This window comes from the organism of the source record quoted next, unplaced genomic scaffold (genome assembly GCF_019419815.1).
Source record: "Pyrus x bretschneideri cultivar Hongxiangsu unplaced genomic scaffold, Pyrus_bretschneideri_v1 Contig1, whole genome shotgun sequence".
Lineage (NCBI taxonomy): Eukaryota > Viridiplantae > Streptophyta > Magnoliopsida > Rosales > Rosaceae > Pyrus > Pyrus x bretschneideri.
Genome location: NW_025999390.1, coordinates 13893406 through 13916306, shown reverse-complemented (window position 1 = coordinate 13916306; position 22901 = coordinate 13893406). Strand labels below are relative to the sequence as shown.

General features: G+C 35.4%; 1 protein-coding gene across 1 annotated transcript; it reads left to right on the top strand.

Moving 5' to 3' along the window:
* The first annotated feature begins 16151 nt into the window (after window positions 1-16151).
* LOC103950246 (auxin response factor 19) lies at window positions 16152-22810 on the top strand. The gene is given in 14 exon segments (XM_048587622.1): window positions 16152-16860; window positions 17476-17591; window positions 17676-17771; window positions 17903-17959; window positions 18067-18222; window positions 18330-18414; window positions 18557-18647; window positions 18735-18899; window positions 18999-19194; window positions 19410-19548; window positions 19675-21078; window positions 21081-21613; window positions 21911-22101; window positions 22193-22810. Coding segments are annotated over 14 exon segments (3453 nt in total). The 5' UTR covers window positions 16152-16817; the 3' UTR covers window positions 22374-22810.
* The last annotated feature ends 91 nt before the right edge of the window (window positions 22811-22901 follow it).

Sequence of the window (22901 nt, the reverse complement as noted above, 5' to 3'; positions counted from 1 at the left end):
ACCAAAAAGCTATCAGGACCCGTTGATTTTTCTTCAATAAACAAAAGAAAAAATCAGTGGGATCATGCATGCAGTTGCACAACAGTACATCAGTAAGGAATCTGCACGTAGATGGGCCAAGTTTTCCACTCAAAATGCCCACTATTGGATCGTATATTATCCCTATATGTGAAGACTTTTCTCATGTATCCAGTGAGTCCCTATGATTTAGGGACTCAATTTCTAGTGCATTGGAGGGTCTTATTCCCCTCTATATAGTGGTGAGGACTAGCATTGGAGATGCTATTAGCCAATAAAAAGATGCAGACACCTTTGTGAAGCCAAAACAAGTCATTGTCTAACTTGGTTATGACAACTTAACAAGAAAATGGAAGCCAAGCCCACTCGTCTACTCGTGCGAGTGAAATGACTCAACAGTTGATTTATTACGAGTTTCACATACATGCATTGATGGCTAGAAGTTGGACTTTCGAAAAAGCATGTGGATATTTCAATTCGGTGAATGCTAAATAGTATGAGTTGGACATTTGCAACCAGTCAACCTTGTTAGATGAAGAGTCAAAATCAAACCCACATGGATTGGCGGAACTGCCGAATTCGAGTGGGCCCCAACACCATCCTTACACTCATTCCGTCCGAATGCATCAGACGCGTTGACGGACTCAGGACCATAACCCAATGATGAGGTGTCCATACCCCACGTCAGGTAGATTTACCATCACTTGGTTGAGTTCTCCTTAGGCCCACAATAACACCTAATTTTGAACAAAAGTAGGCCCAATTTTAATTTCAGTTATGGCCCAGTACCCTTTCATTGGGCCCACTTGACGTCCTCCTTGTCGGATCGAACATCAAACCTCTTTGAACTTTTTGACTGTGACTTTGTTTGAGCTTTTACTCGGGAGGGGGAGACTGAAAGAGCTCTAATAATTTGTGCTCACTGCAAAAGCTTTTCACATGCTAACAAAATTGTTGCTCTGGAGATTTTGGAGGATCCATGTCGATGTCAAAAGTTGGACAAACTCCATGCTGAGCAGAAGGGAGAATTATCCAACTGACAAACCCTAGTTCCATCAGTCAAGCTGAACCAATAAAAAAAAAAAAAGGAAAAAGCTTAGTTTCATCAGTAGAGCTGAACCAAAAAACCCCCTAGTTCAATTGGTTGAGCTAAACAAAAAAATCCGAAAATATCGATGCTTAGCTAACTCAATCTTTGGTGGCTCAACTATTCACATGCTCCCGAGCATGTATGGAATTAATGCAAAATCAATTTTTGCTTATTGGCAACTCACATGGCATCCGGCAGGAAATTTAAGGTTCAATTGACCTACATTTATGGTATAATCAACAGTGCACTACTAGTCACCATCCGCTCTTTGTTGGAGAAAATCCTGAATTCAAATCTCATGGACGACAATATCTATAAAGAAAGCAAACTGTTATTACCTTGTTTCTCTTAAATCGATACTAGACTATAATCGCATTTAGGTAATGAATGCAAAAGATCTTAGAGCAGATATTAGGTCACAAGTTCTCCACCAAATACCAGATATCGAATGCTTTTAACAGGAAACACAAATTGTTTCGTGTAAGTTAGAATCACACGCAAATGATTTAGTAGCCTCTCCTTTTGATGCGGTACTAAGGCCCTGTCTGTCTTATTTTAAGTATCATAGACAAGTTAATGTTCCTAACTTTTCCATAATTAATCGGATATCTAATATATTGACAATTCACAATGTCCTGCCATATATGCGCGTCAGAAAAACAACTGCAACAGCAATAATGCAAATAATTCATCAACTTTTACCAGAAATAAAATTTAAAAATAAATAAATAAAAGAAACAGACTTGAAGAAAAAGCTTCATCTTCATGCAGAAGAACGCAGTAATAAACCAACCAGTCCCCACGTGACTGACAGTAATAGTTCATAGAATCATAGAAGAATAAATCTATGGGCTGCATTATTTTTAAGGGGTTGTCGGCGTTGCAATACAAATATATTGTAGTTAACCCGACTTTTCATTAATCTATTTGCCTTTAATAATTAACTGGTTTAATAATTAACAGTAAGTTTTAAATTATCTGGATTTGAGAATATAAAGGGAAGGAGGAGTGTACTATGACAAAATGAAGGAGACAAAGGCAATGATATATTTACTCACTCTTTCGATTTATATATTTTTTTGGACACCTTGAAGGGAAGGTTCCCTCTAACGGGCATTTGTTCCGTCAATCTCGTTTCTTGCTTGCTTTTTGGGGGTTCATCAATTGCTTCCTAATCAATGTTCACTGTACTTAATTTATATTGGTAGGTTAGGGTTAACAAATATTCTGAGATCCAACCCCATTTTGGGGGAATATATATGTAGAAATTAATACAAAAGGAGATGGTTATACGGATTGACTTTTGTTATGTAATTTCCACATTTATCTATATGTCGTGTCAATCCACCACTTGATAAAAACGAAGATGGTTATTCGGTACTTATGCTTGTCATTCTACAACTCAAATTCAAATGATCAGTTATTTCCAATCAACATGATTATGATCATGAGAGTGAGAATAACATTACCGGTATGAAAACTTCTATTCTGAGAATCATTTCAAATTAAACAAGCTTAATTATATTCTGAAGGTAGGAATAACATTGCCATGTGTAAAACTACTATATTTTGAGAATGATGGATTGCTATATAACTTATAAGGTATCATTTGGCTTATAGTACTTCTATCCCGATAAGAACAATATAACAAACCCATTTGGGTAACGATGGGACGGGTTTATGAAGGGATTGCTTGCTAGCACAACATACACATCCACCCAAAGCTAAGCCTCCAAAAATCATTAGTGTGCCATGCACAAGTTGGAGGGAATGGAGTTGATTGATTGAACCCCACCTATTGATAGTGCAGTACAAGATGCCACCTTGAATTGGCCTACATAAAGAAAAATAATGTGGCTACTCTTTTTCCTAGTAGATAATACAAATAACTTGCAGGCCCCTCCCTCTCCTTTGAAGATATTGTTGAATCACCTGGATGGCGACCTTAGTGGCTCAGTTATCAACATCAACTTACTGGCTAAGTTATCAACATTGTCTTCCCGATCGAGCTTGTATACGCCACAACAAACCATGCAGTTAGATGCATGCTAGCTCTAGTATCCTGTATGACATTAGGGTTTGCCCTTAAATTTTACCATCAAGACTAAGTGATCTTAATTATACACGATGAGTAGCATCTCTAAGTGTTTCTTTCAAAAGGAAATGATAGCGCTTTATTTGGATCATTGAACAAGATTACAATCTTGAAAGAGGACATCCTAAATTATATTTGCAGGTTCCTAAAAAAGAAACAATAGTCGAATTTGAAATCTTGTTTAACATTTAAGAAAAAGAGTACTATTATATGTAGCATTAGCTAAATTTTGATTTAAAGTCAAAATATAGATATAGACGTAATTTAGTAGAATTGAATGTACTCTAATTAGGGATTTACCTTCAAATTTTACCTAAGAAAAAAATGTAGGGACCATGACTCACATGTTTAGCCGGGGGTGGATCTACTAAGAGAGATTTGCATGTCATTTCATTGTCTTACGATATACTAACATGATCATGCATAAGATTAGTTAAGTTTCATTGAAAGCCATAAAATCAAACTCAAACTCATTGAGGTTGGCTTAGTGGGGAATAATCTCATTATTAGCTTAATCAATTAAAGATAGTAGTTCATTAATAATGATTAAATGACACCCAGGCCAAGGCCTCAAGATATATAATTAAGTGTGTTCGTCTCCTCGTTATCCCTTTCCGTTCTGCGCTATCAAACCATCATTAGCAAAGCCATGTGCAAACTAACATGGTTTCATAGATTATTCCTTCGCATGCCAAGCGCCACAGGCAACGGAATATAATTAAGAAAGGCGGAATCATTTGGTTTGTTCCCAAGCCGTAATTAATTAAGATAAAGGAACCCATATTCTTGCATTATTTTTAAGCATGCATGTAGGTTTAATTGGATTGGAATAGATGATTGATCACTATATTTAAGATACGTACACAAAAGATACTGTGTCCAACTTGAAGGTAGAAGATCGAATACTTATTAAGAGAACTTACTCATTTCATCACTCAAATTGGTATGTACAATCCCTTATGATCCCCTCAAAATGTAAAATCATTCACTTATATATAATATAGTGAGTTATCCTTTCAATCTAATAACCTAGACACCAAATGAGATCATAGTGAAACGCTCTTGGAGACATAAAATGCTCAGTATCAAATCATGAGTCAATTACCTTAAAAAAATTTAAATAAATAAATAAAACTTGTGGCCAGGGCAATGTGGCTTTCTCTTCGGACTCAAGTTAATTTGAATCATTCTTTCTGTAGATTAGAGTTGTTGAGGATATCATTTTGTTAAAATACAAAACTGTAAATATTAATTTCCGTTTAATAACACGGCTCTTGCATGAAAGTATGCAGTTAAAGTATACTGCCAATTTGCCTAACAATACAAGTATGACAATAGCTCAGGAATGGACTATATATTAAGCATGTATATACTTTAGCATTGTTAATGAACCAATCCATATTAGGGCACATGCATACTAGAAAAGATTAGAAGGAGTTGGCACTCGTTACTGATGATGAGTTTATGGTGATATTAACTTGTAATGGCAGACACTCTTTCTTGCGTGGAGTTGACGTAGCTAGCTTAGTGCTGATCTATGCATGCTGATTACAAGCAAAAACTGCTTTTTTTTTTCCTTTTCTGAAATATCGATTGAAGAATGGCATCAGCGTAATTGCTGAGCGATTAATTACGTTACGGAAGATCATTGGACTACAAAGCATTTACGTCTTGTCTCCTTTTTTTCTTGGCCGATCGATTCATATGTTCGATATCTCATCACTTGCGGTGACATGATTCCTTGTCAATTTAATCAACGATGTCCATGCGATGGTCTTGTTAACAACATTGTTCTCGTGTCATGTATGTATGATACCCCATCAAAATGACAATATCTCTGGTTAATTTTATTAACTAACCCTAAAAATATTGTTAGACTGGGTTTAATTAACTATGGTCTTGTGTTCTTTCATACTCTAGAGTTCAAAAAATCCTGATCACTTACCGTTTGATTTTAAATAAACGGCAAGTTGTCATATAATTTTTGTTAGATGGCCACAATTTTTGTGAACTATGGAGTCTAAGAGAACAAGACCATAATTAACCATTAACCCTAAATTTTGTCATGATCTTTCGATATCTCATATCTAACTTCATCAACTGGAAGAACCATGCATGTGATCGTATGCATGATTTTTTTTTCTTTTCATCAGAGTTGATACGAATTAATAAAGAGGTTTTGGTTGAGTTTGAGAATAATATATATAGTATCGCTGATGAATAATTAATCAAGCAGCCACTGGTGGAGCGTTTCTACAACCCAGTTAAAACTATAAAAGTTATTAATTTCTAGATGCATGTATAATTTAAAAAAATATTGTTATTTTGATATTTGGTGATTTGGACAAAATGCCAATGTACAAAAAGTCATGGCAACATGCATGTAAAGCATTATAAAAACAATAACTCATACTATTTACTAAAAATGAAAAAAAAAATTCAAGGAAAATACTTGTGTCCAATATACATGGGTACTCCTATTTTCCACTTGTATTAATATAAAATTTGTTGAACATTGTTCATCATGTCTAAATTGTGTAAATCGTGCACATCTCAAATCCTGCTATCACTCACCGATTATTAATGCAAATAAGAGTTGTTCTTAGTTAATATTAGGGTCGAACGCTGGAACACTAGGTTAATAAATCATTTATTTCTTGGTATTTGACACATTTAACAAAATCATTCATTCAGAAAACAAACAGATAATCCTGGAACTGGTCAAGAGCCAAATATACCTTTTTTCATAGATAATTAGGGATGGAGTAAATCTTCTTTATATGTAAAGCCAGGACTCCTTGGGGTCACCGACTTCACCAAAAATTTTAAGATAAAAATACTCTCCAAACAAAAAAGTTCAAAAGCAATTCAAAATAATGAACCAAATAATGTAGAGGTATTTTTATTATATAAATTATTATTTTTTAATAATTAATTCTTTTTGTACAGTGTTTTTTATTTTATTTTATAATTAATACCTCACAATAGACTAGTAATAATGTGATTCAATCAGTTATTTATTAAATATTGTTTTTTCTATTTTTAAACACGTTCAAAATATGTTAAGAAGCGTGTAATGCTAGTTATAAAAAAAATCTTTCACACTCGCATAATAATACATTTAAAACGTGCAAATCGCACATAGCATGCCATGATTCAAAAAATGTCTTTTGCACACGCTCACCAGTTATAAAAAAGGTCTTTTGCATGAATATAATAATACATTTAAAACGTTTAAATTGCACATGATACATTAGTACTTCGTGATTCAAAAAATATTTTTTTGCGCGCGGGCATAAGCTAGTAACTAGTCAAAGAAAGATTAGGTCAGTACGAGTCCGTGCAGTTGGTAGGGCGGGCGGTGAGATTCTGGTGCGTAGAATATAAAAAGTGTTAAGTAAAAAAGAGGTGGGAATGGAGGAGAGCCACAAGAGCAAGATTTAAGCCAATATTCTGGTCGGAGTTGGGAGGTAGCTGGCCCGACAAAAGCTGCACCGTCTCACATGCTCGTCTCCGATGTCATTTTTGGGTCTTCTCTGTCAACTGCCTGCCTTCCTCTGCTCTGAACCAGAAAATAAACGGATGGTCTTCCTTTGATGTATAGATTTTTCTCCTCATTTTGTTTATTTTAATTGGTATTTATATATAAGCTCATGGATCTTGGAAATTAAACTTACACGAGCCTTTGAGTCGATGGCAGGATATGTAGTGTATATAAAAGTAGGGGTAATGCTAGAAGACTATATTTGTAGAGAAAGTTTTAGAAACTAAGAGAAATTGAAGTTAATGATTGGTTTATTACTTAAACGTTGATAAACGTGCTTATTCTTGTTGGTGACACATCATTTAATTTGCATTTTTAGTTTCTAAATTTAATCTTCCTAGCATTACCCTAAAAGTAGTATGTAAATGCATGTATTTGGATACTCATACTCCTCCAAAACAAAATATAAAATATATATACATACATATATATATATATATATAAGAGACTTTGGATTCCGTCTCTAACCACAAACATTCTTTAACTCAAACCTTAATGATATTCAATTTTTTTATCAAGGTCCATTGACTTTATACACCTCATTATTGCTATTAATATGTATTTTCATAAGTTTGATATTAATTACTTGACATGTTTATGGGATTTAAAATCTCATATTATACTGCACATAAATGAAAAGCAATTACAATAAAAAAGAAAATACTCAAAAATTTTGATTGAATAAATAGATAAAAACAGGTAGCTATATAACTTTGAAATAATAAATGTCAAACGAATATAACCATAGTGTTCAAAAAAATTGAAAAAGGGGTACATTTTATCATAAAATATGTATACATTATAAATAAAAAATAAATAAATTTTACATTAAAAAATGGGTAACATTTTACATAAAAAAAGGGTACATTCACAAAAAAAAAAAAAAAAAAAAAAAAACACTTTACATACAACAAAGTGGTACATTCATAAAGAAAGATGGGTACATTATAAATAAATTATGAGTATAAATAAAAATTATAAATTTATGGGCACAAAATGAAATTAATATATAGGTACAAATTAAAACTAAAAAGAAAATTGATACAAATTAAAGAAGGGTTGCAAATTAAAAAGGTATAAACTAAAAATAGAAAATATATAATACAAAGATTAACCATAAATATAAATATACTAAATGTAACGTTTCTAATACTAAATGAATATATAACACTAAGTGAATATATATATATATATATATATATAGTTGCTACGTATCTGGTCCATATATAACTACACTACTCTAGGAATTTATTCCAGGTTGAAAAAAAAGAAAAGAAACTGCTAGAAAAGTTTGATACTTTGTTCAAACGACTTCTTGTGTCCACAAAAAATTTCAAAAGTTAGCGTCGATCGATGAATGGATAGGACACGCATGTTCAAGCATGTTTTGAAGATTTCTTACTTTTGGGGACTAATAATCAGATTGATCAATCGAAAAATATAGAAACTAAATGCTTGTTAAATATTTTACGTGCAATATTAAGATAACAATATATATCAAGTTCACATTCTTCTTGGCATGCATTTATGTTGCAAATCAACAAACAAATGAAATTCCGAGATTAAATTAAATGAATAACGTTCTCTAAACAAGCTTGTAAGAATTATATATATATATGTATATATATATATTAGTACATAGATATTTTTACACTAAAGAGAAGAAGAGTTTGGCTAAGCTACACAACATGCCCCCAAAACTTTTCCTCTACAATATTCCTTTATTTTCTTCGCCTGATAAATCAAAACACAAATTGCTTGATTTTCTTTCTTTTTATCTTTTGGCACTTTTTTGCGACTTTTCTTCAGACCAAAAGAAGCAGACCAGTTTAGATAACCTAGCAAGGCTTCTGTGGGGCAATGCTGTTCGCTCACGAGTCACGACCTAGGCTATATAACAGTACTACATGAACAAACGATGGGATGGAAACTAGGACACGAAATCCAAACCAAAAGCTGAGCCCTTGCATGCATCAACAATAATAGGGCCATAATCCTTTCTATATAGCATTTTATTGATGTCGTTTTGTTGGCCGGCCAAGATGTTGCAAGTTATTTTGATTGAGACTTAAGTACTATGTCAACTTTACCACCACTTCCTGCATATTCAAGTGGTCCGTGAAAAGTTGAGGTCCTTTTTCTTTGAATTAAAGCACATGGGAAATAGTAGCAATGGGACAGTAGTTGCATTCACCCTATAGGGTGTACCACCCGACCTCTTGCCACTGATGTATTTTTACTGTATTTTTTCATAATTAAAGAAAAATCAATTAACTAAAGATCGTTTAATTATTTATATGTATCAACTAAATGAACGATTCATCATAAATATGCTATTTGGTATAAAATCATTGATTTATTTAATAACCAAGACTGACTAAATGATCCCCCGATTTGATTGATTTTTTATAAAGCTGATTCTAAATGAGGATCAAGAAAATGAATTGTTCAAATAACAAAAACTTGTAGGGTAAAGATACGCTAAATGCAATGGGTGGTGCACATTACTATCAGGTGAATGCAAGTATCATCCTTAAAAATATGGAAACTTGTTTTAAAGGAGTGTAACTAAATTGACTAAAACACGTGCATCTATCCGTCCTTTAGAGAAATCCCACAGGTGGTTGAAAGCAAAGGGCAAGTGGCAAGTGGTGGGCCAAGCCCAAATACCAAAGGCCAAGTGGTAGCCAAGCCAAGCCCGACCCAATACTCGTGCAACTCTTGCCCAGCCAACATTCGCTATCATGGAGCCAGCAACGGCAGAAAAAACAACATCCCCAACAGTCTGGACACGTGACTAAATGGACCAAGTCATTCATCCGACAATTCCCAAGATGAATAGTTCCCTAAGGGCATCAGGAGATTTAACGGTGCGATAATTTCTGAAGTTTAAAATTAAAAAGAAAAAGAAAAAACACGAAAAAGGCTTTAAAAATAATAAAAACATTTGAAAATATTCAAAATTATATTTATAAATTTTTAAAATATTTTTTTTCTATAAATACCCAACTGTCCCTTCTTCATTCCATACACAAAATTTAACACATCCGCTAATTATTAGATAACTTAATTATGCTTAAAAAAAAAGAAATATATATATATATATATATATTTGTAAATAGTAAAGCTGAGAGGCAATTATACACAAATTTTTAGCAGCAAGTGACAAAACTGACAATTAATCTGGACAATAAGAATTAAGAAGATCCTGGCTTTGAGGGTTGCGCATATAAAAGCTGGAGCCCGGACTACTCCTTTCCTTTTGTTCGTTCTCCTTCAAAGAATCCATGACTTCAGTCTGCACACTTTTCCTCTAACCCACTTGCTGCTAAAAATTTGTATACATATCTGCATTCTACTTATAGAGTAAGCACATATCTCACAGCTTGCGATTAACGTTTTTATCATACAAATTTCATAATTGAAATTGTTCAATTTCTTAATTTTATTTTAAGGTCACCTTTACAAAAAATTATTCGAATAAGAGATTGTTTAGTTATTTAAATGCATTAAATGAATGAACAGTTCATCATGAATGTGTTAATCGATGCCCTGCCATTGATTTGTTATATAAATTTAAATGACTAAATAATCTCTAATTCGAATAATTTTTTGTAAGAATGATCGTCAAATAAATATTAAAAAGTTAAACATTTTCAATTATTAAATTTATACAATTAAAATACATTATTTGCAGTAGGATATGTGTATGGTGTATCCCATGAACTTGTAGGGTAGGAGGAATCCACCGAATTTCTGGCATGTGAACATCCCCTGCTTTTGCGGCTTCTTCCCTTCCTACTTTCTATATAAAATTCTCCTTTCTTTTTCATCCCTTTTATTTTTTTTGGATACTTTTCTCTTAAAAGGTTTTAGGGCTCACATTATTGTTATTATTATTTTGCTACAGAGGAATCAATTAGCATTTCTCATAAAAAGAATCAGTTAGCATTATTTACAGAAGATCGACCAAACCAGAAAAGTGGGTATTTTTAGTTTTTAGTCAAAGTATGATGCCGTGTTTACATTTGGCCATAGCTTTCTACATTAAATTAATATCTTGAGCTAAAGTGTAAGGTCAAAATGTTAGTGCTTCTCGATTCCTATAAAAGTTGACTATCGTGACAAAACCACCAGCTGATTACCTTTAAAAAAATGTAAATAAAAGAGAATAAGTAATAAATTTTAAGAAAAACTAATAAAAAGGCTTGAAAACTTTGAGTTTTAACGAAAATGACAAAATAAAAGGTAAAGTGAATAGCACCAGGATTGACTTTTTAGTGTAAAAATGTAGTTTTTCGTTAAAATAAATAGTACCGGTAGCTTTTCTTTAAAATTCCCTAAACTTAACTTAGCTAACCCTACCTACTTACTTTAAGTAAGCAAGTGTTTCAATTCATTAAATGCACGTTAATTACCCAGGTAAGATAAAATTATGAAGCAAGGGTTCATTGTGCGAAATTTAGCGAAATGCCAAATCTTTTCCATATAGACGTAATATATAAGGTTCGTAAATACAATGCACACAACTTTCTTCGAATATCATGCAAATGGAACTTTGATCTTTTTATCTAATTTTTTTTTTTTAACATTTTATGCAGGAACCAATAATTAGGAATGCTTTGACAAAAAAATAATAATTAGGAATGCGATAACATACAACTGTCATATTATCCTTAACCATAAAAACTTTAAGTTAAATTATTAATAGGAAAATGGTCGTAATACTTGGCATTTTGTAATATTCAAGTTGACAAAGGAGGGATCTCTTATTCTTGAATGATTACAACAATGTCTTTTCTCTTCAAATAAATAATATAAACTAGTTTTTCTAGTACAAGTGATATTAAGTATGCATATTATGTTACTGAAAACTTGGTGCGAAGCTTTGTTGCTTACGTTTATATAAAAATAAACGACGAGTAATATAACCATTGTTTTGGGAAAATGTAAACAAACAAAATGTCCGAAAATAAGGTGGGTTTGAGTTTTAACCTTTGAATCATACGGACTGGAGTTTGAAGCATGAAAAATTAGAGTTAAAACTCAAATCTTAATTGTACAGGCTAACATTTTCCTTATTTGTGTGATCTTAATATACACACACACATATATATATATATTATTGGGACTCAAATTTTATATTTAAACATCAATGTAATATAACTTTATAATACATTGGAGAAAAAAAAAATATTGAATTTAGAGATGACCTAAGTGGAGTAAATTTAAACATTTCTATAAATTAAAATCCAATAGAAAGAGCATCATCAAAATGATGTGCATGATGTTGTGATGGGTCCAACCTCCAAAGAAAAGGCCCAAAAAAAGGGCAAAATAGTTGTATGCTGATCAATAAAATAATAATATAAACAGCCCCTCCAGTCAAACATCAAGTGCGTCGCCACGTCAGCAACCACATAAAAAGGAAACTTCATTTTTTCCCAAACGAGATCATCACCAAATCACATTCCCACTGTCCACTACTTCCCTAAATCCGGTAAAATCCAATTTCACCCATCCAACCGTTAAAAACACCCAACAAAGAACGTTGCATGTGCTCCTCAGCTAGGGTAAAATATTGGTGGTAAATATATCATATATGAGGCTGGAAAAATAGTGGATATAGTCCATTTTAGAGATTCGAGGAATCTTTGAGGCTTTATAAAAGAATCTCTTCCAATGAGGGATTTTATCTTTCGGGCTCTATATAAGACTATATATATTTATTTATGTAGTAATTTGATTAAGCGATGATTTTTGTTTTTTGTTAGTTTTTCTTAAGTTGATTTTTGGACGTGCTATCTTAAATTTTTTTATGAACCCTTCAACCTAAAAAGTTTAAATTGTGACAAAGTTAGATTTCATTACTTATGAATTGTTCGTTGGATTATATTCCCTTATCTCAGTCTCATCTGTTGAAAGAAACAAACCCCCACTTCGCCCTCTGAAATAATTTGATTTTCACGTATAACACAACAATTTACCTAGCATCAATTGGTAAATTAGTATCATATAATTTTGAAAAAAAAAAATTATTTGAAAATTTCACCCATCAATGCCCAGGAACGTTAAATCAATTTGAAATTTTAATTCTTATGAAATTTAAAACAATCATGTCACATCCCGGCTCGGGCCCCCACCACATCAGGGCTCAACTCCACTGTAGCACGATATTGTCTGTTTTGGGTCCCAACCACAACCTCACGGTTTTGTTCTTCCCAGTGGGTCACCCATCCTAGGATTGTTCTCGCACGAACTCGCTTAACTTCGAAGTTCCGATGAACTCCAAAGCCAGTGAGCTCCTAAAAGTCCTCGTGCTAGGTAGAGATGAGAATATACATATAAGGCTTACATGATCCACTTCCTTGGGCGATATGGGATGTAACAATCCACCCCCTTTAGGGGCCTGACGTCCTCGTCGGCACACTTCCGGCCAGGGATTGACTCTGATACCAAATTGTCACATCCTGGCCCGAGCCCCCACCACATCCCGGGCTCAGCTCCACCGTAGCACGATATTGTCCCATTTGGGCCCCGACCACACCCTCACGGTTATGTTTATGGGAACTCACACGAGAACTTCCCAGTGGGTCACCCATCATGTGATTGCTCTCGCGCGAACTTGCTTAACTGCGAAGTTCCGATGAACTCCGAAGCCAGTGAGCTCCCAAAAGGCCTCGTGCTAGGTAGAGATGAGAATATACATATAAGGCTTACATGATCCACTTCCCTGGGCGATGTGGGATGTAATAAATCATTACTTAGCCAAATTGCAAGAAAAATAAGTAAGCAAAAAGAATTAAAAAATAATAAAAGGAAAGTATAAATGTATCTGCAAGTGGAGGGAGAGCGATAGAACTTTGCTCACATGGGTTGCTACTTTTTTGTGGGACCTGCTGTTTTTTAGGACTAGATGTAACCCGATTTTATGCTACCCAAGAAATGAAGTTGTTAGCCATAGTGGTGGATCTAGCCCCATTTTCTTGCTCATTGGGGATGAAATTTCTCACTAAGAACATCCCCAATAGGGGCTTTATCCTCCTTGAGGCTACCGCATTTATAGCTCTAATGAAAAATTTCATCCTCAATGGGCCAGAAAATGGGGCTACATCCATCACAAGGGCTAGCAACTTCAATCCTAGGGTAGCAAGAAGTTAGGCTACATCTAGCCCCAAAAAGTAGGGAACCACACCAAATTAAGAGCCCAGTCTTGGTTTTTGTTTTTGTTTTTTTAGTTTATAAATGGGTGAGCCCCATTTTTAATTCCAAAACATGATTTTAAGGGTTTATTTTTCAACTGCTTAGGATTTTAAGTGTTTATTTTCAACTATTTGTTTGATTAAGAAAACATATACAAATAGACTATTTTTTGTGTTATTAGTTAGAAAACAAATGTTGTGCTTCGTGTTTAATTTTCTAGAATGAAAAATTCATTAAAAAAATTGATGAAATTTAACATTGGTAGTTTAGAGACATAAACCAAAAATATAAACAAATAACAACACTAAATTATGATAAGATAATCCAATCCAATGATTGTTATGAAATGAAAATCTTGTTTGATTTCGGAGAATGTGTCAATCAAAGAAATAAACCAATGGCTGTTATGAAATGAAATCTTATCTTGTTTGATTTCATAGAAACAAACCAACAAATGAGATTGAGATAAGATAATCAAAACCAATGATCATTATGAAACGAAATCTTATATTATCTGATTTCATAGAAACAAACCAACGGATAAGATTGAGATAAGAGAACCTACAATGGTGCATAAGTGATGAAATCTAACTTCGTCAGAATTTGAATATTTTAAGGTTAAAAAGTTCATAAATTAAAATTTAAGATAACACGTCTAAAAAACAAGTTTAGAGAAGTTAAGACAATAATAAATTTACCGCGTAATCAAATTACTACATAATAAAATATATAGCCCCATATAGAGTCCGAAAGATATATAGCCCCTTATTGGAAGAGATTCTTTTTTAAAGCCCCATAGATTCCTCGGAGCTCTAAATTGGGCTATATTCATCACTTTTCTAGCCTCACATACAGCCCCTCATTGACGATGCTCTAAGGCTAGAAATGTGGTAGTCTCATAAAGGATAAAGCTCCCATTGAAGATGCTCTACTACTACGGTATGTACTCTTTCTCTCTATCATTTTCACGACAAGTTTTTCTTTTTCTAAGTCTCTCATTAGGTGACTAAGTTACAAAATAATAACAAAGAACATTGCATATGCTTCTCTACTAAGGCAAAATCTTGAGTTTGATAGGAGTTATGTCACTCTTTATTATATATCTGTTATCACGTGACAAGTTTTCATCTCCCTCTCTCTCATTAGTGATTAACTAACCTCCTCAGCTAGGGAAAAATCTTGAGTGACCTAATTAATATTAGCTCATCTCTTATCTCTCATATTATGTTTTCCTATTTACATCTCTCATCACCTAACATAGTCACTTAAATGAGAAAGAGATAACCCTAAGTCCAAAGTAGGATCTCTCCTCAACTACAATTCACAATTATATAAATTTAAAGAATAAAAAATATTATTTACCTACCAAATTTCTGTAAGTTGATTCCTAAAATTTATTGGACAATAACAACGTCGTGTTAGTAATTCACTAAACTTATATAACGCATGGAGTGGCGTTTTACACGTAAGGTATAATTTTTTTCCTTTCATGATTTACATAAGTTACAATATTAATGCTTGTATATGTTATAATTTAGCGAATTAATAATGGTGCCTTCACAAGCCACGTGACTTTGTCACACACAAAGACATCGCTTATAAGTTTTGGATCAAGTCAAGTTTCCTTCATGTAGATCAACATATCATTTTGTGAATATATTTAATGAATAAAGATTCCTATTGCAAATGTTTCATGATGTTTCTGAAACACTTTACTTTGGTTTCTTACATTAAAAATTGATCAATATAGTTTTCATGTTATGCTTTGCAAATAAATAAGTCATTGCCGTAAAATTTTGTCAAAACTTTTATTAGCATGCTAACATAAAATCCGAAGTGAAAAGTTAAGAAAATGTTAGAAACCATTTGTGATAAAAATCTATCAATAAATCAAGTCACCTTAGCATTGTTGAGGAAAACAACCAAGGGAAAATAATTTAACATGAATCTGAGGTGAATTTGATTATTTATATAAAAAAGGAGGTGGGGACAGAGGGACTGGTTGGGGAATATAATTAATCATTGTCTGCGGAGAGCATAACACACGCTAATGAACACGATCCATCAATAATCAATGATGGTGTTTAATTAACTTAATCTCTGTTTTTATATTGTTAATCATTTTTGTTCTGTTTTTTAACCGAGTTTGAAGAGAACTGTTTGAGTGAGAAGGATAGAGTGAATGCTCTGCTTTGCTTTTGCTTAAGTCTATTTCATGTCGGGCTGTTGATTTCATAAAGTAATAAAAAAAGCTGTCCGAGCATTGTTTGCTTGCTTTGCTCCCTCTCTGGTTTGCCGGCGACACTTTAGTTTCTTTTTCTTTCACTGATTCCTTAAACAAGAACTCCAATAACCCAAGAAAAAAAGGCTTGAACCGAAAGAAAAAGCACAAAGTCCTTGGCTTTGTGTGATTATCTTTTAACCCATTTCGTTTTGGGAGTACATTCAAATAACCCAGGTTCCAGTTTGCTTAGCTTTTTCAGCAGTTGTATATTTTGTTTTCTGGGTGTGTTTTGGTTATTTGGTTGGTGAACTTGATTGGGAATTGAGAGTGGTCTGCTGAGATTTGAGCTGTCTGGTTTTGAAAAGGGCAATGATGGGTTTCTTCAAATTTGGTGAAATTAGAAAAAAGTCAGAATCTTGTAGCATTTTTGAGATTGGTAAAGGAATTAGTTCTCTGGGTTCAATGTGAATTGGAGAAGGTTGTGAATTAAAAGTGGTTGTTGTGAATTGAAAGTGGTGGTTGTTCTTGAAACTCTTTGCTTTCTGGAACAAGTTGTACTGCAACTGCAATTACCGGGTAATGAGCTGCAGGTAGAAGAGCAAGAGTTTGAATTTCTGTGAGAAAAATCATTCAAATATTAAACATGAAGGTTCCCACAAATGGGTTTTTGGCAAATTCTGGTGAAGGTGAGGCTTCATGAATTTTGGCAAATTTAGTCTTATGTTTGGTTGTCTATTAATTTCTGTGATTTAGCTTAATTTTATGCTTTTAAAATGCTCTGAGGAACTTTGTTTTCTGCAGAAAGTGGAAGTACTTTTATGGTTGGGGGTTTGTTTTCTGGTTATAGTTTACAACTTCGATTGAATCTCTTTCTGTTAGCAATTTTTTGTGCCATATAACATTTGGATTTGAATTTTTCATTCTTTGATTTGATTTCATACAATTTTGACTCATAAATTCAGTATATGAATTGATCACTTCCCAAAGGAATATGTAATATTTCTAAGAAAAGTCTTGTTACATGAATGATTTACTGTTCTTAAACATAAATTGGACCACTTTTGAAATAAACTTTATTTTTTAACACAACAGATCTTGTGTTCTTCTAATCTCATACGGATAATTTGGTTATTGTGGCTGAAAGATGAAAATACTGTACGATTTGTCAATTTTCAGATATTTTATGCCATGATCTCATAGGAAACAAATCTGTTTTGAGAAGTTTATCACTTCACATTTAATTATCGTGTCACGAGTTTTGAGTTCTCTTCAACGCTGATGAAGTTTTGTATGGTCTGCAGCAGGAGAACAGAAGAGAATTAATTCAGAGTTATGGCATGCTTGTGCTGGGCCATTGGTTTCTTTGCCTCCAGTTGGAAGTCTTGTGGTGTACTTCCCTCAAGGTCACAGCGAGCAAGTGCGTCTTTCTCTATATCTGTAAAGAAGCAACGCTTTTCCTGAGATTCTGGTTTCTGATGGAATTTTCATAACTATTTTTCAGGTTGCAGCATCGATGCAAAAGGAGACGGATTTCATACCAAACTACCCCAACCTTCCGTCAAAATTGATATGCATGCTTCACAATGTGACATTGCATGTATGACAGTTCCACACAGCTACTTTAGAATGATGAAGTTTATTTTACGAATGTAAAATTTTGTATTTTCTGTAACATGATTGATTTTAGATAGATTATTCACGTGTCTCTTTATTCATTTTCATGCACAGGCTGATACCGAAACAGATGAGGTCTATGCACAAATGACTCTCCAACCAGTAAACAAAGTAGGACAGCCATTCTTTTTGTGAATTAAGCAACACTTTACCGCTTCCCTTTTCACATATAATCGTGTTCACTTACTTGCAAAATTGTTTGAATATCTGTCTGGCAGTATGAGAAGGAAGCATTACTGGCATCCAACATGGGGCTCAAGCAAAGTAGGCAACCTGCTGAGTTTTTCTGCAAAACTCTTACAGCTAGTGACACGAGCACTCATGGTGGATTTTCTGTACCTCGTCGAGCAGCTGAGAAGATCTTCCCATCTCTAGTATGTACAAATTTGAAACTTTAGATTTTAATACGAAAATATCAAAAAAGCCGGTGTAATCCATTCCGTGTACACTTGTGGTAACTAGAAGCAATGATCTTTGATAGGATTTTTCAATGCAACCGCCTGCCCAGGAGCTTGTAGCAAAAGATTTGCATGATAGTGCGTGGACATTCAGACATATCTATCGAGGTATTTCCCTCTTTAAAACATTCTCCTATTGTTCTCTTCCTTCCCCATAAAGTATAACTTGTTTCTGTTTTGTGTTTTTCTTATTAGACGTTGAGATGCAAATTTCTGAATTTTCATTCTAACTGTAGCAATTTCATTTCAGGCCAACCGAAAAGGCACCTGCTGACTACAGGTTGGAGTATTTTCGTTAGCACAAAAAGACTCTTTGCCGGAGATTCTGTTCTTTTTATAAGGTATGAAAGATGTGGTCAATTAGATGAATGATTCAGCCCGATTTAGTTCCTTTGGTTATCAAGTTAGAACAATCTGGTTGTATGCAGGGATGAAAAATCTCAGCTTCTCTTGGGCATAAGGCGTGCTAATAGACAGCAGCCAGCTATCTCTTCATCAGTCATATCCAGTGATAGCATGCATATCGGCATTCTTGCAGCCGCAGCTCATGCTGCTGCAAATAACAGCCCGTTTACCATATTTTACAACCCAAGGTAACACTAGGATGTTTAGGTTTTTCTTGTTGGTCTTTAGGAAATGTCATCTGTAATTATTATTTGATTGGTTCTGACAATAATTATTTGATGTTAAAGGGCAAGCCCTTCTGAATTTGTGGTACCTTTAGCCAAGTACAATAAAGCGATGTATACCCAAGTTTCACTTGGCATGCGATTCAGAATGATGTTTGAGACAGAAGAGTCAGGAGTACGCAGATACATGGGCACAATCACTGGCATCAGTGATTTGGATCCTGTTCGATGGAAAGGTTCACAATGGCGCAATCTTCAGGTATTGGTTAGCATTTCATAGGATTTAGTCAAGATTGCATAACTTTTGTGTAGGTCTATGTTTAAGTGACACTGGATTGGTCTCATTCTCTATTTCTGCTGAGAGTTCATTTTGTGGCTCCCATTTCCAGATATAAATTTTAGTCGAAATTTTCTAGGCATTTTTGACATGCACTTAAGCTTAATCAGATATTGAAACTTTTATACTTTTTATAGGTTGGATGGGATGAATCAACAGCTGGTGACCGGCCTAGCCGAGTTTCAATTTGGGAAATCGAGCCTGTTGTAACTCCTTTCTACATATGCCCTCCTCCATTTTTCAGACCCAAGTTTCCCAAACAACCAGGGATGCAAGGTAAACCATATTGACAAGTTAGCTTGAAAAGCTTTGTTGATGGAATCACACAAACGTTTTTTTGTATGTCCACCTGAATCCTGCCTGTCAGAAATCTGTTTGTAACCTTGGAACTGCTTTTTGTAGATGATGAATCCGACATAGAGAATGCTTTCAAGAGAGCCATGCCTTGGCTTGGAGATGAATTTGGCATGAAGAATTCCCCAAGCTCGGTTTTCCCTGGTTTGAGTTTGGTGCAGTGGATGAACATGCAACAAAATAATCAGTTTTCAGCTTCACAGTCTGGATTTTTCCCATCCATGGTCCCTCCAACCAGCCTGCAAAATAACCTTGGTGCAGATGATCCATCCAAGCTATTGAACTTTCAAGCCCCGGTGCTGTCTGCAACTGGTCTCCAGTCAAATAAACCAGCTTCACAAAACCAAGCTAGCCAAATGCAGCAGCCGAATGTGACATGGGCCCAACAGCAGCAGCCGCAGCAATTGATGCATAATCCTATGAGCCAACAGCAGCAAAGTAACCCCCAACAGCAGCAGCTGCATCAATTATTGAATTCTTCAGCGAACCAACATCAGCAAAATCACCCCCAGCAGCAGCTGCAGCAATTATTGCAGATGCCGACGAACCAACAGCTCCAGAATTACTCCCATCAGCAGCAGCAGCGGGAGCCTCAACAACAGCAAGACCCTCAAAACCTGCTGCAGCATCAGCAGCTGCACCAACATCAACCGCAACGTCAACAGCACCAGCAACAACAATTATCTCAGCCGAATCCGGTAAATAATGGCTCTGTTGCTCCTAACCAGGTCCCGGGCCAAAATTTGCAACAACCGGTTATGTTGTCCCAACATCAACAGCAGCAATTACTAACAGGGAATACCCAATCCCAGCAAGCTGTCCATTCTTCTAGTAAGAATTCATTTCAGGTGACAACTGGACAACAAAACTCACAGCTCCAGCAGCAGCAACTGGAACCGCAACCAGGCCTTTTACAAAGGCAGCAGCAGGCGGCACAATTGCAACCGTCCCCACAGCAATTCTTGCAACAGAACATGTCACAGAAAGTACAGCAGCAGCCGCAAGTACAGCAATCATCTCAGCAGGGCATCTCTGAGCAACAACTCCAATTACAGTTGCTGCAGAAATTTCATCAACAGCAGCAGCCGCAGTTACTCTCCCCGTCAAGCTCACTTTTGCAGCCTCAACTCTTACAGCAACAGTTGGCCCACCAACAAAACCAGCAGTTACAACAGTTGCTTATGACTCAGCATCATCAGCAACAGCTAAGTGGCAACAGCTTCTCGACGGACAGACTTCTGAACAACTTTGCAGCTCCTTCGGTGATGCAGTCTCATCATATGCCATCTATCCAGCCCCAGAACCAGCACAAGCCACTTACAGCAATCAGAAGCCATTCTGGTCTTACAGAAGGCGATGGTCCATCATGTTCAACTTCCCCTTCTACTAATAACTGCCAGATGTCCCCATCAAAATACTCGAACAGGAATCAGCAAGGAACGGCCATGTTGTTGGGGATTCCGTGGCAGAACCTGCTCATAATTTGGTTCAGGAGCTTCAGAGCAAGTCTGATATTCGGATAAAAAATGAGCTGCCCAGCTCAAAAGGACCAGACCAGATAAAATATAAAGGTACAATCACGGATCAGTTAGAAGCTTCATCATCTGGAACATCATATTGTCTGGATGCTAGCACAATCCATCAGAACTATGCACTCCCCACCTTCTGTTTGGATGGTGATGTTCAATCGAATCCTCGGAGCAGTCTTCCATTTTCCGCTAATATTGATGGATTGGCACCGGACACTTTGTTGTCAAGGGGATATGACTCTCAAAAAGATCTTCAGAACTTACTGTCTAATTATGGCGCGACACCAAGAGATATTGAGATAGAGTTACCCACTGCTGCAATCAGCTCTCAGTCATTTGGGGCACCAAACTTACCTTTCAAAACTGGGTGCTCAAGTGACATTCCCTTAACTGATACTGGAGTTTTAGGCAACGGATTGTGGGCAAACCAGGCTCAACGTATGAGAACATATACAAAGGTTTGTCGCTATACTGAATCATCATTGGTTTGTTCCTTTTGAAGTTGAGGTGCATTTTTGTCATGAAATTTGTAAACCGACTAGGCTACAACTGGAGGAAACTTCGTTGCAGTTTCACAGAGTCAGCTAATATATAGTGATATTATTATGACTGATTACATTTAGTTTTTTTGCTGTTTTAACGACAATTGTCAATGTCAAATGTCGTGTAGTAATATATAATTTCATTTTCTCCTCAAAATACCCTTGCCAAACTTTTACCTAACCTTTGCATAACACTGAACTTAACAATTACAGGTTCAAAAGCGTGGATCTGTGGGAAGATGCATTGATGTCACCCGTTATAAAGGCTATGATGAGCTCCGGCATGATCTTGCCCGCATGTTCGGGATTGAAGGGCAACTAGAAGATCCACACAGGACGGACTGGAAACTTGTATATGTGGATCATGAAAATGACATTCTTCTTGTTGGTGATGATCCATGGGAGTAAGTTCAAGAACCCTGCAACAGAAAATAGCAAACCCTTTTGCCTTTCCATTCGCTTTTTCTCAAACATCCATTCTATAATTGCTTTCAGGGAGTTTGTGAGCTGTGTTCAGAGTATAAAGATATTGTCATCCGTTGAAGTAAGGCAGATGAGCTTGGATGGAGATCTCGGCAACATTCCAGTCCCCAATCAGGCTTCTAGCGGAACTGACAGTGGAAATGCATGGAGACCTCAGTATGATGATAACTCTGCAGCCTCGTTTAATCGGTAAGGGTTCGAATGGTGAAATGATCAGGTCTTCGGCAGATGAAATTCCATCTCGTTTGCAACTGTGAGCTGAATCCCTCTCGTGCGATACTGTTACAACGATCAGAACTGGAGTATCTCCAATCATTGAGGGATAAAATTGTTCGTTGTCCGGTGTGAAAACTACTGATTCCACGGGTTTGGCGAATTGAGCTCCTTTAATTTCCGATGGCAGGTCAGCAGGAGCTCATAAGTCTCTACCACTCTACGGTGACTAGTCGTAATCCTTGCATATATTATTGTTGATGTGTAGCTTCATAAGTGAGATTTTAGGTGCGGTATGGCGCGGTGAAATGTATAATTTGATCTTTCCTTCTTTGAGACCGCTTCGACATTCAATTTCCTACTCATTTGTAAAGTATTCGATAGAGAGGAATCGAAGAGATGGAATATATTACTAGATATACAACTCTAGTTATAACTCGTAAAAGATGTCATTGACCCAGGACTTTTATGATTCATTTTTCGATCACAGAGAAGCACCTCTTATGAA